This window comes from Anguilla anguilla, chromosome 4 (genome assembly GCF_013347855.1).
Source record: "Anguilla anguilla isolate fAngAng1 chromosome 4, fAngAng1.pri, whole genome shotgun sequence".
Classification (NCBI taxonomy): Eukaryota; Metazoa; Chordata; class Actinopteri; order Anguilliformes; family Anguillidae; genus Anguilla; species Anguilla anguilla.
This window is the reverse complement of record NC_049204.1, coordinates 18,320,003-18,338,553: the sequence shown is the minus strand read 5'-3', so window position 1 is coordinate 18,338,553 and position 18,551 is coordinate 18,320,003. Positions and strand designations below refer to the sequence as shown.

Here is an 18,551-nt window from a genome sequence, read left to right as displayed (position 1 = left end):
GCCCTGCGAACGCTGTCAGATGAATCTCATTGTTCATCTCTGAACTGTTGCGATGTATAGCATCACAATTAGAATCACTGGCAAAAATAATTGCTGGCAGTTGTGGAAAGTGCACTTTCTAAATGAGGTGACACTTGCAAGTGAATCACTAGGTTTTAAAGGAAGTGAGCGTGGAGATGTCCACTTTAATTTCTGTTCAGCAGTGCATGAGTATGCAAATGAATATATTGTAAATCGAACTGTGAAATGTTCCTCCCTTTGTTCGGTCTGGCTACTAGTTTCAACAATAGAAAAGCTTCTGCTTTTGGTATTCCTAGGTTCTTAGTGGAGTCATATGTTTATTTATATTACTGATGGCCAATAATAACATGTGTTAAATTAGTGACGTTCTGAAGGGGAGCATAATTTGAAGTATTTTTGGAGTGTTTTTGTCCATGATATGGTATAACAGTTTTTCAGTTGAGCCTGACTTGGTTCAGACAATTAAGTGAAATGAAGGTACTGTATGTACTGAATTTTTAATGTGAAATTGATGTACCTAGCATACATAGTATAAGGGAAAATGCTTTCCTTTTAAAATAATTATTATGTTATGTTATGTTATGACACTTATGTTGCAGTGGTGAGAGTTGAGTTATGGGGGTTGGGGTGGTGGGGTTGGGTAGACTAACAGACCAGACTAAAGCCCCCTCACACACGTTGTGACATGTCAAAGTGCACGGATTGCTTCTCATTTCCGGTGAAAGGGGCTTTCATAACGCTGTAATTACCACCGAGGGCACATGCGTTCATTTTTCAAAAGAGGAAAAAAAACTCTAAACTAATTTGAACAGCCTAATAAAGGCATTGCAGTTGGCTCTGATGACAGCGTTATCTCACTCTAATGACTCTAATTGCGCTGCTCTTTTTGCGAGGTTTAGAGGGAGTGGTGTGTCCAGGCCTTCCCAGGAAACAGATGCAGTTTAGCTTTGGGATTCGTAGCAGGCCAAGGATGAGTTAGCCTTGCAGGAAACCCCGAACTTGGCTGTTGCTTTCATCACTGAACGCTGGAACTGCGCAGCAGATGCACGTGTTCAGGAAATGACGCTCACAAAGTGTGTTGTGAGACTCAGTGGAATCGGCCAAATCTGAGCACCGCACCTGTTTATGGCCGCTGGCATTTTTTCCTCTTTATATCAGTCCGCTCCCAGAACTTACTCATTAGGAGGACTGAAATCATTTAAAATCGGCTACATTGGAGCCTGCAGTGCTTCTAAAAAAAGGGTACACCACAGTACCCGATAAGACTCTACCAGGCTATTATCATCCCCATTATCTACACTGCAGAGTCTTCATAAAATGTGTTTTTGGTTCGACCTTCTGATTTTTTTTTTTTTTTTTTTTTTCCCTCACTGACTCTGACTCACGACCTAGGTGTGCTGGGCTCAATGTCCTTACTTCCTGTTCGCTCCTTGAGTGAGGTCGTCCTGCACAGGAAGGGAGTATCGCAGGAGGCAGGCAGAGGCCGCCGATCCATTTCCTGCCTGCCTGCTGCGGAGCTCAGCTCATTGTGCCAGGCCACCGAAATCTGTCTGGGGAGGAAAGGAGCTCCCCAGCCTTTTAACCAGCTATTTCCTGTCAGATAAGGGACCTGACTGTTATTTTCCTCCAGAGCACTGGGAGGTCAGAGTGTGAGAACTGATTCTCCCCAATCTGTCTGGGGAAACGAGGAGCGAATCCCTTGTATTTGAACAGGTGCGTCATTTTAAGCGAGCGACAGAAACACTCCGTAATGGAAAGACGTCGTCCTCCTCTCCTTCAGCTGTTGGGAGTTAATTTCCACAAAACAGGACAGGCTGTACCATGAAAAGAACAATGTTTAGTTCTGAACAAGGTACTTTTGTTCAAGGTCTGTCTGTGTTGTGTCTCTAAATAAATGGGAATTTTAAAGCTAACTTCATTTCTTAAATTAAATTTAAATCCAATTGAGATGTTTTTCCTTGGGAATTTTTTGCAGTAGTGTTACCCTCCCTTTCAAATTTTGTATGTTTTGCAAGGTTTAAGATTTGTAATGTTCACAAAGCACCACTTGCTTTGATTTAATAGGTTAGGTTCAGAGTTTATAGATAAATAGTGTAGCTAGAGAAGCTGGACATGAAAGCTAACAGCAGCCACAAACTTTCAATTTAATTTGACATCTGAATGATCACTTTCCAGTACTGTTGTGAAAAACAAAACCAGAAAAACAATTATGAATCCCACTAGCAACATGTACCAGGGCCCACCTAAAGTACTTGAGGTGTGATCAAGCTACAGTTGAACCTGGGTTCTGCACCCCTTTACCTCAAACAGCCTTTTTCTTTAGTGTGCCTATCTTGGAGACAGAATTCCCCCCTGCCTTGTGTAGGATGTTGAAAGGAACTGTGACCCTTGTGCCTTTCTTTGATACAGGAAATGCGTCGGTACAGATGGCATTGTTTAAGCCCTCGCTTATTTCTTGCCGTCGTCACAAACTTCCCTTCTGCGCTCCCCATTCTCATCAGTCTTTCTTCTTTTCTGCCCCTACCCCCCCCCCCCCCCCCCCCCCAGATCGTGTTTGAAGTGGTGACCTCAGGACAGCGCGGACTCCTGGCCATCAAGGACGTGCTCCTCCAGGGTCATCAGTGCAGTAAGTCCGTCTGCGCCCGCGTAAAAGTGTGTCACGAGCCACTGTGTCAAAGGCCTCCCTGCCCTTTTCCTGACACCTCATAATAGCATTGTGTATATCTGCCACAGGGCAGACTTGCCACAGGACACAGTGCTCCGCTGCTGGGTATTTATTGCTACAGTGCTGCAGAGGACATAAAGTCTCTTCGCAGCACAATTGCATAAAGCGTCCAGGTCAAATCTGCTTTTCTGAAAGTCAGGACTGAATGTTCTTTGGTCCTTAATCCACCATATTCATATAAGAGCCTAAAAAAAGTCTGTCTTAGCTCTGTGTGAGCAAACAATGCTGAGCAATGCAAATGTTCCTCAACAGAATAAACAGACCTGCATATTGAAGTGTTCAGACACTAAGCCTCTCTCAACAGTGAATTCGGGGCATTTGCACATCTGTGGTGGTGAGGGTTTTATTTTTGTGTACGAAACTTACATGTAGTTGTGTTTCCGGCTCTTTAGAGGAAAAAAATGTCTTACTATGGGTTTCAACATTTTTAGGCGCTGTTAACTGAAATGTACCTGAGATGCAATTTGTTTTAATGAATTACAATAAAGCAATTTTTATCAGCAAACAATGCTATGGTAAAAGGCTCTGGATCAGTGTGGTAATACTGGTATATACTCTAGATCTGTGTGGTAATACACCCAAGTGATACCAGTGTGCCACAGGTCTTCTTTTTCTGGTTTCATTTTTGCATCTGTCACACATGCGCAGCTGCATGCAATGAGTCACATGACGTTGACTTGGCGTAGAGTTTAACTTCAAGGTGTCCATCAGATTTAGAGCCTTGGTTAACTGTAAGAGAACCACTTTGCCTTCCTTCCACCAGTGAATAAGGATTAGGTTGCCAAAGTGCTCCCAAACTGGAGTCCCTCTCTCTCTTTCACAGTCCGAAGTCTTGCTCTGCCAAGCTCCGTGCTTCATTTATTTCAAACATTTAATTTGGACAGGAGACAGACTGTACTTTGAGATGTAGAGTGTTGGAGGATGACTGATGCCTCTACCCTTCCACATTCACAAGGAGACTAACTTACTTTATCGTCGACGGGTTTATACCCAGCCGAAGCCCCGCCCCAGCCTAAATCATCTCTGCACTTTTTTCTGTAGGATTCATGTCCTCTCCCCCACAGGGAAAGTTCAGTGGTTTTGTGGTCATCAACAATTGTTTTTGGTTCTACTTTACCTAACAGTGCCCCAGTATGGACTATGTTTGTTTTATGTAACTATGCCATCATATTTCGTATAGTACTTAATGGATGAAAAGTCCTCATCACTGAGTGAAATTACATGTATACCTCCATAGTGTTTACATAGCAGTGATGTAGTATAATTTAGGGGTGGTTAACCCTGGTCCTAGAGAGCCTGATTTTTCTTTTTTTACTTCAAAATTGGCAACAAATTTAGACCTACGAATCCAGGTGAGGTGAGTTAACAGTGTAATTGACTGTTTAAATTGATTAAATAAGTGCTAAGTTACCAAACACAGCGGCATACCATGTGGCTTTCCAGGGCCAGGGTTGACAACTGCTGGTAGTTTGCCTTGTGTAATTGCATGAAGTGTTGTAAGTGCTATGTTACTGGGAGCTACTCAATAGTTATATAGTAACTATTGGCACAGTAATAGGCGTATTGTGTATTAACTGTATGGTAAGTGTGTGGAGTATCATGACAAAGTATCTGAACCCTTTCCCGATTGCCTCTGTTATTACATTTTCTCCTCTAAATGGTTTCAGATCTTTAGACAAAATGCGATACTATTGAATTCAACGTGTTGAACATGCACTCACCATATTTTCTTGAGATGAAAATGCTGAAAGGAATGTATTTCACAGCTTTGTCTCCTAAAAGGTATTTTGGAAGTGAGAGTATTGCTTCAACTGACACTGAGAGAGCCTTGAACCGTCGCAGTCATAAAACAGAATTTTTACCGGGGGTGCATGATTCTGAAGAAGAATCATCCGGAATATGTTTTGCTATTTGTTGAATTTCCTCCTGACTGTAGCTCAGAATTTATTTTTGGTGTTACGATCAAGGTCACGCTGGCCTGCTTTTGCAAGAGATGTGGAAACTAATTAGAAACTACTTTCCATAATTTGATTAGCATGGACTTTCATCCTGCACGGGTGATCCCACCTTCTATTATAAATGTGGATTGACCTAGATTCATTATGTTCGCATAATTCTTTGTTGTTGGGTGAGGTGCTGATTGTGAATAACTGTGCAGATATGCAGAACTGTGTTAATTTTACTGTAACCATTTAGGCACTTTCAGGAGCCTAATTATTGTGGATTTATTTGAACGAATCGCATAACTGAATTGCATAACTTTGTTCAATGTCTGGCTGTACTGTACAGCTGAGACTTTATTGACATTGAACTTTAGCGTGAGGTTGTCAGGTTGTACATCCCAGTTAAAAAATTTATTTCACAAGGTCTAGTAGCTCTGTTGCCTTCTCAGCCCTCAGTGTAATTTCCTAATTGAAAACATAGCCTGGAGACTCCTATTGGGCGGGGGGAGTTCGAGGATCCATTTTAAGATTGAATCTGTTCATCTGCCTTTTGTAGCTCCAGAGATCAAGCAGGGGTTCTCTGATGCAGGGAAATAAATTTGATTTGATCTGTGGGATTGAAAGATGATTGGTAGCACTCAAGTCTGTGATGCCATACCGAAGTCTCACAAGCCAGAAGTGTCGAATAAATGACAATTTTGTTATAGGCAGAACGATTCAGATAAATGAACCAAACAAAACGCCGACTGACAGATAGCATCAAATACCTTCCCTCATTTATGTTTTTCTCCCAGTGGAATTGTCAGTGAGTGAGAGGGGAGTGTTCAACATGGTGTCGCACTAGGATGGGGATGCAGGAATGGGGGAGGTAACTAAGAGCAAACTGCTGTTTGTAGCACGACATGGGAAGTGGAATGAGGGGAATTTGAGAACCCTGTCATCATGCTGGTTTCGCTGCCATTTGGGAGAAGGCATATATGGCACAGATGATGGGGTGACATTTAGCGGGCCAGTGAGAGTATCTGTCCTGCAAAATTCCTAGTCTTCACATGTAGGGGATATGGCTATAATTTACAAAGAAAGCAAAGTGGTGGGATTTTTGTTTTCGACCACCCCCCACCCCCCATCCCCAGCCAAAATGTTGAATATAAAGTTAATCCAAAATGTGTGTCACATTAAAATACTTGGGGTATTTGCAGAATTAGAAGATGCAAGTCACTATGAATGCAGTTTTTCTACATTAACACGTGCTTGCCCCACATGTTAAAATGTGCATGCAATATTGTCTCCCATGATTTGATAAATGGCTTTAGGCAGACTTGATAAAAAGCTTTAGGCATTTCTCAAAAATCCAGGCTAACTTTTTTTTTTTTTACACATTTAATGTATTGTGCGGTGCTCCCATTGCTCTAGTGTTATAATGCACAAGACAATGGTTTTGCAGGTATGCTAAATGCCTGGTGGGTATAATATCTGCTCCTTGGTATCAGCCAGTGTTGAGTGTTTCTACAATAAATGCTTATTTTTCATCCATTTTGCAGTGAGTACCCCACATTTTCTGCATATTAAGGACGTGGAAGTCAATTCCAGACAAACTGCTACCTTCCAATGCACTGTCAACGGCCGACCCCAGAATAACTACAACCTCTGGTTACAGGTAAATTCCGTCTGTAAATGTTACTCATTTTATTCCATGTGGGAGTATTGCAGTCTACGGCAATTGCAGAAAATTTTGGAGTCACCTGTATGTTGGGGCTAGGGAGACTTCACACCTAGCCATTGGATGACGCAGGCTTAAATGCCATACACGCAGATGACATCATCTGTGTTTTTGGTGTAAGGACTGTCTGCTGGCCCTACAGCTGTATGCCTGCCTTCTCCGCCTGTCTGCTGTGATTTAATTCCTCATGTTTACCTGAACTTTTAACCTAGTGTCGATAGTGTGCCATCACAACCAGTTAACCTTACAAAGAGTTGTTTTAATGAATGAACTGGTGACAGTAGTTTGAAGCCACAACGTACTCGAAGGGCAAAGTGCGGTATGACTGGTGAGCATCAGCGTCTCTACAAGCTGCAGGGATCACGATCGGCAGAAACGCACTTTCAGAAAAGGTTGTTTGGCGAGGGAGTTTTTCATTTTAACGAACAAGTTCTCATTAGCCTCCAAGATAAAACACAAACGGTAAGTGAAGTCCCCAGATGACTGTAATGAAGAAATATTTCTAATGAACAAATGTTCCCCATCTGCCTGCTGCGTAGCATGACAGCTGTGGTGAATCTGGAGTGTGTTTTTCGCGCCTGTGTGCGTGTCCGCCTACCCACCAGGAGATGAGAAAACAGCTCTTACCTACGGACAGGAACTGTTGCTCCTCGTTATAAACTGATGAGGAGAGGAAATGTGTAGCATACTCAGGCAGGATAAACAGACAAAGACAAAGAATCATGAATACTGTATGTATTTTTTCTCTCCTCATATTTAAATGAACACAAGAAGGTCTGGTTTGAGGGTGTACTGTATTTTTTATTATCTGTTTCTTCAAATTCCACAGTGTCAATATTATGACTTGTCTGTTTGTATCAGTGGGTTTCCATCAAATGAGGACGCTCCAGGCAGTGTGTTGCTTCTTAAAATGATAAACAATGCTCTGAAACTCTGACCTGTGAGGAGGTCGTGAAGATTTTTTTTTTGGCAGTTGTCCACTAAACACATTTCCGCTATTGCTGAACAGGGCATTGGCGGCCGGGAAGCCCCCATGAAGACGACCAAACCCGTGAACACGAGGCGTTTTGTCGCCACCTTTGATGTGGACAATGCCACCCACCGAGACTCGGGGCGCTACCGCTGCATTGTCCACTCAGACAAAGGAATCGGGGTGTCGAATTACGCCGACCTGACGGTCAAACGTAAGTAGAGCTCCGATTAAACATTAGCCATTTCACTCAGAAGTAGTGGATCCATTCCATGCCACCTATTTACAGCAAGCCTGTGACTTATGTTCTTATGAAGGAAGGTCCTGCCAGAGGGAAGCACACTGACGTGACATCATGGCTTTGGGTCTGTGATGTCATTGCTGAACCTCGAATGGGCTAGATCAGTGTTAACCAACCCTGTTCCTGGAGATCTACAATCCTGTTGGTTTTCCTTCCAACCCTAACAATGCACGCCTCACTCAACAGCTATGGTCTTGCTGAGCTGCTAATTAGTAAAATCACTTGTGCCAAATTAGGGTTGAAATGAAAACCTTCTGGATAGTAGATCTCCAGGAGCAGAGTTGGTTACCACTGGGCTACATGAATAACTACAATCCAATGCTAATTTGGATTGTGCACCATTCTTTCCCTGGACCCTTTCTCTGTTTTCATTTTGCCATTAGCCAGTGGGTTAAAAATCTGGTCAGTATCTCAACTGGGTCCCTTTATCATTGTATGTAAATTGATGGTATTTGTATGACACGCATACGGCCACGCCTATGCACACACACACACACACACACACACACACACACACACACACACTCAGTGGATGCATTTTACAGTGCCTTATTCCTATTTCCCACTGAGCTCTGAGCTGCATTTGCTGTATGCCTTTTTTTTTTTGTCTCAAGGCTTTGTATGATTGATGGGCTTAATCCTGGCTGGACAGATAGAGGGCTGTCAATCACTGTGGCCAAAGCCTGGTGCCTGTCCCCCCAGCAGGCATTAACGTCTTCTGCCTAACACCCCCCCACCCCTCCCCCCCAGTGCTCCCCGTGTGCGGCCCTCAGATACATCAGGCCTGTCAATGGAAATGAGTTTTATCCGCCGCCTTCACGTCCGTCATATCAAATCTTCCTGTGGAACTGGAAAGGCGCGAAGGGGCTGAGCATCCCTCCCTCCTCCCTGATTATGCATCATAACTTAAATGCCCTTAAGAGAGCGCTATGTTTTGAAAAGTGGTAATTGGACTGTATTTGAGCGGTGCGCTAATTCCCCTTTCCTGGTTAATTCAGGCCGGCTTTTTTTTTTCTTTTCTTCTTTTAAATTAAATAAAAGATTATGCCTCTTGTTTTTTCGTGGCTGTCCGCGCGCACGCACAAAAACTAATCGCAGATTTCTGTCGTTTTGCGGAGCCGCTATTGTTAGCCGCGAACCGTGTCTGCGGTGCTAGGTGTTCCGGGTACGGCGATCCGCAGAGGACGGCTCCCGCCTCCAGGAGCAAACCTGCAGGTTAACAAGGGTCACCTCCCCGCTTCGGAGAAAGCGCGTCCTTTATAAATCATTCAAACAGGGTGCTCTCTTTGGTTAAGTACCTGAGGGTCCGTTTAGTCCTACAGAGAGCTATCAGGAAACAGCAGTGGGATTAACACAATGTGGAGCGTATTGCAAATTTGTTATAACTCCATATTATGACGCTTTACATATACATTTTAAAGGCCTATCAAAGCCTGCATCATATTGTTTTCAAAACTATACTGTCATCAGCCCCAGCCAAACAGCACGGTTTGATTTTTGTCTCCCAAAGAAGCTCCCCCATTAACATGTGCGACCTCTCCTGAAAATGTATCTGAAGCCTGCAAAAACGCTTGATTAACTAGGATCTTCATTAGAGCGTCGCGTTTGGTGTTTGCGTTTGCAGTGCATTTCAAACGCAGCCTCCCGAACGCGCGGAATCCTCCAGAGCGCAAACAAACTTCCACATCACAGGCTCCCGCGCTCTCCCGAAGACCAGCAGCTCTTTCAAATGATAATTACTCCAAGTCATTACTCCCCTGTCCCTCCCCGTGCCGCTCAGTCACCTGAAGCCGCTCCGAACTCCTGGGGAGTACCGTCGCCCTGGCCTCGTCAGCGCTAATGAGAAAATGTGATGAAAGAATCAAAGGCGCGTCTCGTCCCCGCTCTTAAATACGGAATAGATCAATTCGCAGCCCAGCGTGACTACAGGGAGAGGAGCGGCACGTGGGGGAAAACTTGCGTGCGTTTGGGGGCCCACTGGTCGCAGGGCCAAGACTGTATGTTAACAGCTGCGCTAAATATATCCTGGACGCTTCCCAGGTTTGGCTGCCGGTGGGTGTGGCCGGCAGGTGCTGTAGCAGCCCTGGGGTGGGGGGGGGGGGGGGGGGGGGGTCAGCTGTGCGAACTTTGCCGTCCGGCTGCTTGGTGGGTCAGTACCGCGGCAACAGCTGAGCCATAACCTCGCTCTGGCACACACCCTTGCTGCAAATGCCACTCTGAGCTATCATTGGCCCAGCGCTCTGACCTCTTGGCTGCCCTTGACCGCAGTAAAAGCCGGACGGTCGTGCACACGGACATTCTGTTCTACCACACCGTTAGTCACAGGTGCGTGCAGTCACATAACCGTTAAGAAATTATAGCTTTTACAATTTTTATGAATTAACAACGACAATTGCGGAATGATGCTTGTGGCTTGTGACATTGGTCTACATTCTCTATTTATTTTCGAAGTACTCACAATTAATGTGCCAATAAAACATTGTTTACTAGTAAAAGAATAAGTGAATTGATGATTTTTGTCAGTTTAATTATTGTTATTTAAAAGAAATGAAATGCTGAATCAACAATGCCCTTTGAAACAAAATAATACAAAAGGTTAAAGCTGTCTGCTGTAATTCAATAACAATAAAGCAATGACAAAATGGTATTTTCAGGAAAATGTTATCTTCTCATTGAATAACTAAAATGACAAAATTGTATTTTAAATCAGTTATTTAAAATATTCCCAATCCATCAAGGAAGGGAAAGAAAAAGTTCAATGCATTGTTTTTGGGTATTAAGCATGAGCATTTAACTGCCCAGGTCTTCTGTTCTGAATTGATATTGCCATGCCATAACCCTCTGTTTATGTTAAACAACATATGATCTGTGAATAGTGTGCATTGGGTCAGTATATTCTGTAATAATTTGTTTAAGGAAAGCTTAATATGTGTATTTTTCCATTGTCAGAATTTTCTAACACAATATGCTATTTTATAGCATAAGCATTGGGTTAACTGGATTTTGTTGGATTGCTCCAAACACATTATGATTTCTCTCTTGATTTAATTAATCACAGATTTTTCCATGGCTAATTATCTTGTAGCGGTATCCTGTAGCAGCTGTGGAAACACTTTTAACCAAAATACTGGCTGCAAAACCTGGTTCCCAGAACTGTATGTCCTTGTCATAATGCTAGCCAGTATATTTGTAAATGTCTGTCTTGACATTTTCTGTGATGCTAATAGTACTAGATCTCCCCTTCCAGGTATGAACATATTGCAGAAATTAAACCAGTTTCAATGCACAGACCAGTTCAGTACATGGTTCACAATAATGCAGTGTTAATTTGTACAACATTTTGATTTAGGTTTAGCCAGTCTTCTGACTAAATAGTATTTTAGTTTGAGGCACATTTTAGTCAGTTGAATATTGTTAGTTTTAGTCGACAGAAACTATGTTTAGTCAATGAAAAGTAGTTTTAGTCAACAAAAACTCTTTTGGTTTTCTTTTCAGTGGAATGTTCTTATACATATTTACTGACTGACCTTTATACACAGATTTTTTCAGTCATCATAATTTCTTCAAACCATTTTGTAACTCTTGTTATTCTTACACGGTGTATAAAAATGTAGGACTAGTACAATTTGTAGGCACATTCCTGTGAGAATACAGAGAGAATATTACCAATACTGGAACTCTCTTTGTATGATATTTATCCATGTTTAAGCTGCAGACTTAAAAATGAATAAATTGCTCTATGCAGAGATTATTTCATAGAGATAAATAAGCCACTAAAGCAACTTAAATGTTGTTTTATTTAAATTTGGAGGATCATCAAAATGGCAGAAGGGCATTTGATATTGTTAATATATTAGTATTGAAAAAATGTAATATTACTACTAACTATAATGTCCACTATAATGTCCTTAGCCTATTTTAACATTCAGGTCATGTCGATTCTGCACCACGCACACATTTTATGTCAATTGAAATGGAATAACGGCACCACTCGATGACTATACCACGATCAAAGCTACCTGTCTTGTCTATGTATTACTTTTCTTCCTTCTTCGGAACACAGACATGGTTGGACGTGTGTTCATGTTTAGCTGCCTGATCTCCATATTTTTCCTGGTTAGAATGTTATTCAATCATGCATGCACCCGCCGTGCAAACTCTGCACTGTCAGGTGCATGCTAATTTTTGAATGAAAGATACTGATATGGTGGGCCAAGCTTCACCTCTATCCTTTCTGATTGGATGCTTTGTCATATCTTTATGATGCATTGTACAGATTTAGGAATTTGTTGTGCAATACATTCCAAACATTTCACATTTTACATCAAGTCTGTTGATGTCATTTTGCATTGTTTTTATTAATTGACGCTAATGTTAGTGGTTTTCGTTTTTTTGTCAACAAAGGTGCATTTTTTACTTATCGTCTCATGCTATAGTGTTATTTGAATATTTCTTATCCAGTGTCACTTGGAATTTTTGTATATCATCCTGAGTGACAAAGAGAGGTAATTTAAATGTTATGTTCAGTAATGTCAAAACTTGACGCTGCAAACGGCATGAAATTAGCGACGTATTGTTGATCAATTGTGATAGGCTAGGAGCAACTTCTGTGCCAAATATACATTACTGAACATTGTCATAATATACAGTTCTGTTGCTCAAAGGCAAATAGAATTAATAGGTGCCCTTTTCAAAAGACAAAACGGATAGACTGAATTCCTTAAAAATAGCAATTGAACCCATATGAACTCATTAGGTGGGCATTCTTTCGAAATATCCTCAGGGACAATACAGTCCATTTCAGATTGAAATGCGCTGTCCTAGTGTCATCCCAGCGTGTGGCTAAATATGTTTAGTATTCTGTACAGGGTTCGCTCCTCCTTAAACGTGACAGGGAGACGTCGGGCTATGCACTTGAGGGTGTAACCCGCACAGTTCAGGTTATTACGAATGTTGTCAATATCCCTGGGCAAGCAACCGCAGTCAAACAATTGCATGTCACTCGGTGTTGAAGGAAACGCCACAACGTTCATTCTCACAATATTTGGACGGGTTTGCTCTTCTTACGGTCGCCGGTACATAAAATAATGTGAGAATATGCTGCCATGCCACGGATTTGATGGGTCCGAAAACACACTGAAGGAAAGAGTTTGTCTTTCTCCCCAGGAGAGCAGCAGCCATGACAGTTGGCATAAATGGAAACATTTGTCTCGTTCTCCTCTGACAAAACTTTACAGACCTACATTTACATCTGTAACCCCCATGACCGAAATGTCACTCCGTTGCACATCAATCCATCACAGTGAATGATGTTCACACCGCTCACCCATTATTGTGACAATAGACTCGTATAGGTCCGCTGTATCCTGTAACTGCATTGGTAAATCGGAGCAGTTTGTAGTCCAAATCGATATCTTGTATTATAACACCATGCACTCCTGTCTTTCCAAGGCTGCCTGCGAGTACAAGACTTGCATCCATTCCACCTCAGTTCTAACCTGCCTTGTGCTATTATGTGAATAAGATGTCAAAGGACTGGTTTCAATCGGTTGCTAATTACAAACGTATTAATGATACCTGCATGATTCATGGGGTCTGGAGATATTGCCTACCATCCTTTTCAGGTTTTGCTGCAGGTTCTCTTTTGTTTTTTCAGTAGCATCAAGATTGTGATCTATATGATGTTTATCGGACCAAAAGATAATTTTGTTCTTAATTTTGGACTTCAATCAGGAATAAATGAACCGGTAAACGACTCCCCAAAATGTATTAAATACAAATTAAACTCCTACACTGATACGGACATCATTTTTGTTAAAGATTTGCTTTGTTTTCAAATGCTTGTCCTTACATTTTGGTTGTTTTATACAGCTTGTGTAGGCCTATATAGGATCTCCTGTTATGGGTTCAATCTCTTGTAAACCTTGCTCCTTAAACACTACACTATCACCTCCGTAGTCGTTGTGTGCTTTCATTTTGTTTTTCTTGTGTCTGGTCAATGTTAAGGACCGTTTCATTTTTTTGCCCTGCTTTTACCAACTAATGACTTTGTCGATGAGTTTGGTGAAGAGAAGGCAAAGGGTCCACGTGGTGAGATCAGACGATTACATGGAGCAAAATTATTATATGCCTGAGAGTGCCATCCAGATATTTAGAAAAGACAAAAAAGATTCACAAACTGAAAATGTAATTGATCAATCATTCAATCATTTTTTGCTACAGCATCCTGAACAATGGGAGTCATTTGCAAAGAATAGCTCAAATGGGTTGTAATTAGTGCAATTAGATTATAATTAGATTCCTAGTGTAAGTTAGTATGTGCTTAGGTATCACAAACAGAAGAGGGAATGATCAAATTACATAACAAAAAAATATCTTGATTATTTTTACATAATAGATTGAGTGCCCCCCCCCCCAATTTTACTTTTGAATAGGTTTGTATGTGCTCTAATGGGTTTTAATCACACATTTTTGTTCTCAGACAAAGAGCTCAGTGTAACAGGATTCTGTAAATGGGTCACAGGAGAAATGGAGCAAGACCGTAGGGGTGAAGAGTAATGCATTCAAGGCAATTTCAACTCGGAGTGGGCCAGAAAAATTAATTGGTTTAACTTGTTACCTCCAAGTTCTCCCCAGTAACATCAGCATACGCCTCAGACCAGGGCCCGTAGTTGTATGAAGCTTATTCCTGATGTGCAAACTTAGGATTAGTCCTTCAATACAATCAGATAAAGGCAGTGGGATTCCTACTGTGGGAATTTCATTGAGCACGCTTCAAGCCTTACTGCATTTCGTTGTGCGAGCCGGTGCTAACAGAAGTGCTAATAGAACAGAGATTTATTTAGAAGGGTACCTTCAACTAAAAGATAAAAACTGTTATTTTGTTAATTACCTCACAGTTTAGTAGGTACGGTGTCCACAGGGAAAATCAATGTCCTGCCTGGGTTTAGCCGCTTTTGTCTGTCAGCACTAGGATTTTGAATTCGCACTATGGATACACGTGCGCACACACAAACGCTCCCACAACATAAATAAGACCCAAGCCAGTCGTTTTTAAGAAGGTAACATTTTTAAAACAAATAACACATGTAAATGTACAGGGAGGAAAAGAGTATTCATTTTGGGTGTCTTTTCAGGGCCCCCAGTCCCCATCGCACCCCCGCAGCTCACAGCGGTGGGAGCCACCTACTTGTGGATCCAACTCAACGCAAACTCCATCAACGGGGACGGCCCCATCATCGAGAGGCAGGTGGAGTACCGCACCCTGTCCGGGAGCCTCATAGACAACCAGCCCGTGGACAAGACCACCCACAAGATCGGCCACCTTGACCCCGACACAGAGTACGAGATCAGCGTCCTCCTCACCAGGCCCCTGGACGGGGGCACGGGCGCTCCCGGACCCCCCCTCCTGGCAAAGACCAAGTGTGCTGGTGAGTACATGCTGCCCCCCCCCCCCCCTTTTTTCCAGTATTCACGAACAGCTTGCCAGGGAGCATGAGGACAAGCAACCTGGCATCCCAGACCGATTTAGAGAGTCAGCTCATTTTTTTTTTCTGAGGGGTAATTGGAGTGCAGCTAAATCCCTTGTTATAACAGATTGAATTAACCCTTTATGGTGTAAGATCTCCAATATGCAATTGGAATGTTCTTTATTGAACATTCAAATATGGATGCCACAATCACTACTGCTAATTGAAGGCAATGTTGTAGACATTCCAAAAAACCTACTCTTCAAAGGGCTGCTTAAAGGTTTCCAGTTTCATCCCACCCACATCTGCTCCATTATACGGTTTTGGTCCACGCACAGAATGATGAGTAACGAGGCGTAGCGAGTGAATCGCGAACAACGGTAACTCACACCCGGGTAGCGCCTGGCCCCCTGGGTTTCACGCCCGTCCTCAGCGGTGGTCGTGGAAGACGGAACCCGCAGGCCGGCGGGTTACGCAGATCGATCGTGGGAGAAACCCCGCCCGCAGAAACCGCGGACGGACATCCCGGCTCTTCGGCCACGACGAGCACCGTCCGCTGACCCGCCGGTGAAGGTTTCCCCGGTTTGTCAGTGCCGGAGGGTGGTGAGGGAGGGAGGGAGGATGCTGGGTAGGGTAGGGTAGGGTGGGGAGGGGGGCGGTAGCGTTGATGTTGATTGATGTCGTTACCCGTTTAGCCTCGGAGAAGGCTCCCTTCCGTGCGCGCGGAAGGCTCCTGACACGCCGCTCGGGAGATTGATGGGGCCGCCTCGCGCGGCGGCGCATTCGGAGAGGCGCTCTTGATCTTGTTTTCAGCACTCAGCTTGGTGTCCTCGGGTGAGCCAACCCCCCTGCTCTTCTGTAATTGATCAGCCGAGGCTCTAACTGTACAGTGCAATAGATCACCATTGTAATTGAGGAGCGGTGGCTCTGTCTTAACGGTAGAAAGGATAGAAGTTCCTTTAAACTAAACCTTTTTACTTGCCTTTGGCTCTGCACAACTTCTATGACATAAAGCCAATAACTTTTATTGGCTATATGTCATTATTACTATTATCTCATTAAAGGCATACTATGCAGGATTTGTTTTATTTTTTACCTTGAATATATTATAAAATAACCATGCTAAGGCATACGGGTGAATATTTTTCTTGGTTTTTTTAATGTGGGTGCAACCTGAGCCCCTTTAACAGCTGTAAGGACGCTTGTTAGGTAGTTGTATACTGGTGTGCTCATTATGCAAATTCATTAACGTTTCATGTTGTTTACCTCAAATTCCATCAGTACTCGAAACGGGAGCTTCATCTGACTTATGAGGTAGTGGACGTGTCCACCTGGGGTGAGAATGCATCTTCCTAATGGCACGGAGGACCATTAGTGTTGTTAGAATCGCAGTGAAGCCGCCAGACCCCTGGGCTACAAACAAACTGCATACAATTATCACAGTAATTAAACAGGTGCAATGACTCTGCTTTTAAATGACTGTTGTTATTAGTCCCGACCCGCACCGCAGAGGATAGCCATGCTCTCCTCCAGCACTAGCTAATTGCTTTGCCATTAGTCCGTCAGCATCTCCTCTGTCTATCCAGCTATTAATGTGTCACATGATACCCCGCAACCAATAAACCAAGGGCTGTAGCTCTCCCTCAAATCCCATTTTATTTTCTGCTTAGATAGCTACCATTCTGCCAAGTATTCATATAGAACATTTGTGTATGTTTCTTTATATGGCTGGCAACCATTAGAATTGTAGGAAATTACATAGAGGATGCTGCAGTCCATTTGCTAGGGAGTGAACTTGGACGCGAGGGAACGGGTCTGGCAGCAGGTGAAATGTGCTGGTGCCCAAGATTGCGTGTCAAGGCCTTAACTCCCCGGCAAATGGGACCGCAGAGTTCAGAGCCCAGTGCGGGCTTTTAACTTGGAGCGCTCGGATAGCAAACATACCAGCGCACATACCTGCTGCTCCACCCCTCGGCCCCTGCTGCCCTTTTTGACTGCTCTGTATGTCAAATATGCTGCCTCCAAACTGCATGTGTGTGGAGTATCTTCAAAGCCAGCAGAAGCTCTTCGCCCATTGTAACAAGGAAAGTGCTCCAGGAGTTTTAAGAGCAGTCAATTTATCGGATAGCAGTCAATGAATACAGTGAATTCAAAGAACAGTTTTCACAGAGACACTTATCTGAAAATGTTAATTGCAGGTATTGCAATAGCTATAATTACACCCTCCCCCATACAACATAATATTTATAATGAAGTGCCTATATGTAATTATGAGAGTGCTCTCTGTTCCTTCAGGTGAATAGATGTTTGTTGGTTGTCTGCTGTTCTGTGAGATGATGGACATGTGACTGCGGTTCCCTGGTAACAAATCTTCATTTTCTGATTTGTTCAGATTCCAGATTCTAGCTCTAGAGCTCTGCTATATTTAACCACAAAGAGACCCGGCAATAATGTAGTTTTATTGAAAATACACCATCTTTCATCACACGGCACAGGCTGTATTTCGAATCACATGGGCTCCTGATAAACCCTTTGCCTGTCTAAAGACATATTATTGAAGTGTGCACTTGACTTGAGGCCTTTCAGGCCTTGTGCTACATTCACTTTTGACTAAGCAGAGGCATTGTTGAGCACAGGCGGAAATGGGCTCAAATATAGGCTTTTCTAATGTAAAGTCCTAGCCAAGATACGATCTGTTCGTGATGTTAGCTCCTGTCTAGCTTGGACCTGGCCAGATCCGGCTGCTTAATGAACCACTGTTTTTAGCTTATCCGGAGATTTATATTTGACATAATGTTCACTGTAGTTTGGACAAAGCGCACAAATTAGCAAACACCATTATTTGGGCTGCTGTGCTAACACTGGTTAGTGTTCACACCTGCGGTCGACTTTAATGTGGAAAAAACTAATGGTTTAATCTCGGAGGGATCTCTGCCACCATCTCAGACACCCCAAGGGCACCGTTGTTCCACGGGAGTAATTTCCCATCATCCGAGAGTCTGCGCTCAGCCAAATGGTGGTGGTGGCGGGGGGGGGGGGGGGGGATCGGGGGCGGGGGTGATGTGGGGACTTCGGGGCCGGGGGGGGCACAGTCGGTGTTGGTTCCGAGACTAACCACCAACCTCACTACAAAAAGCAAAAAATGCCAAATCGGAAGAACTCAATAGACCCACTGACTGATAAGAGTTCTTCCAGAACAGTGGATCTCTCTTGTTTATTGTCTCTTGATTTCATATCTACAGATCAATCTAACGGGCAAATTTTTCCTCCCCTGCCCAAGGTCTCCCCCTTTGTGTTGCTGTCTGCCACTGATGCACCCTGTCAACTAAGGTTGTGCCCAACCAGATCCATCAGGGCCTTGTCAAGAGAGGAGGGAAACCGTTTTAGTTACTTTCACATTTA

General features: G+C 43.2%; 1 protein-coding gene across 16 annotated transcripts in view; it reads left to right on the top strand.

Moving 5' to 3' along the window:
* ptprma (protein tyrosine phosphatase receptor type Ma) overlaps positions 1-18,551 on the top strand; it is a 206,478-nt gene that overhangs the window by 71,674 nt on the left and 116,253 nt on the right. For all 16 annotated transcript variants that reach the window (XM_035415359.1, XM_035415353.1, XM_035415358.1 and 13 more), the window contains exons 4-7: positions 2,569-2,647; positions 6,231-6,346; positions 7,419-7,593; positions 14,817-15,110. In XM_035415359.1, the coding sequence (XP_035271250.1) occupies positions 2,569-2,647; positions 6,231-6,346; positions 7,419-7,593; positions 14,817-15,110 (664 nt within the window). The remainder of the gene's footprint in view (positions 1-2,568; positions 2,648-6,230; positions 6,347-7,418; positions 7,594-14,816; positions 15,111-18,551) is intronic.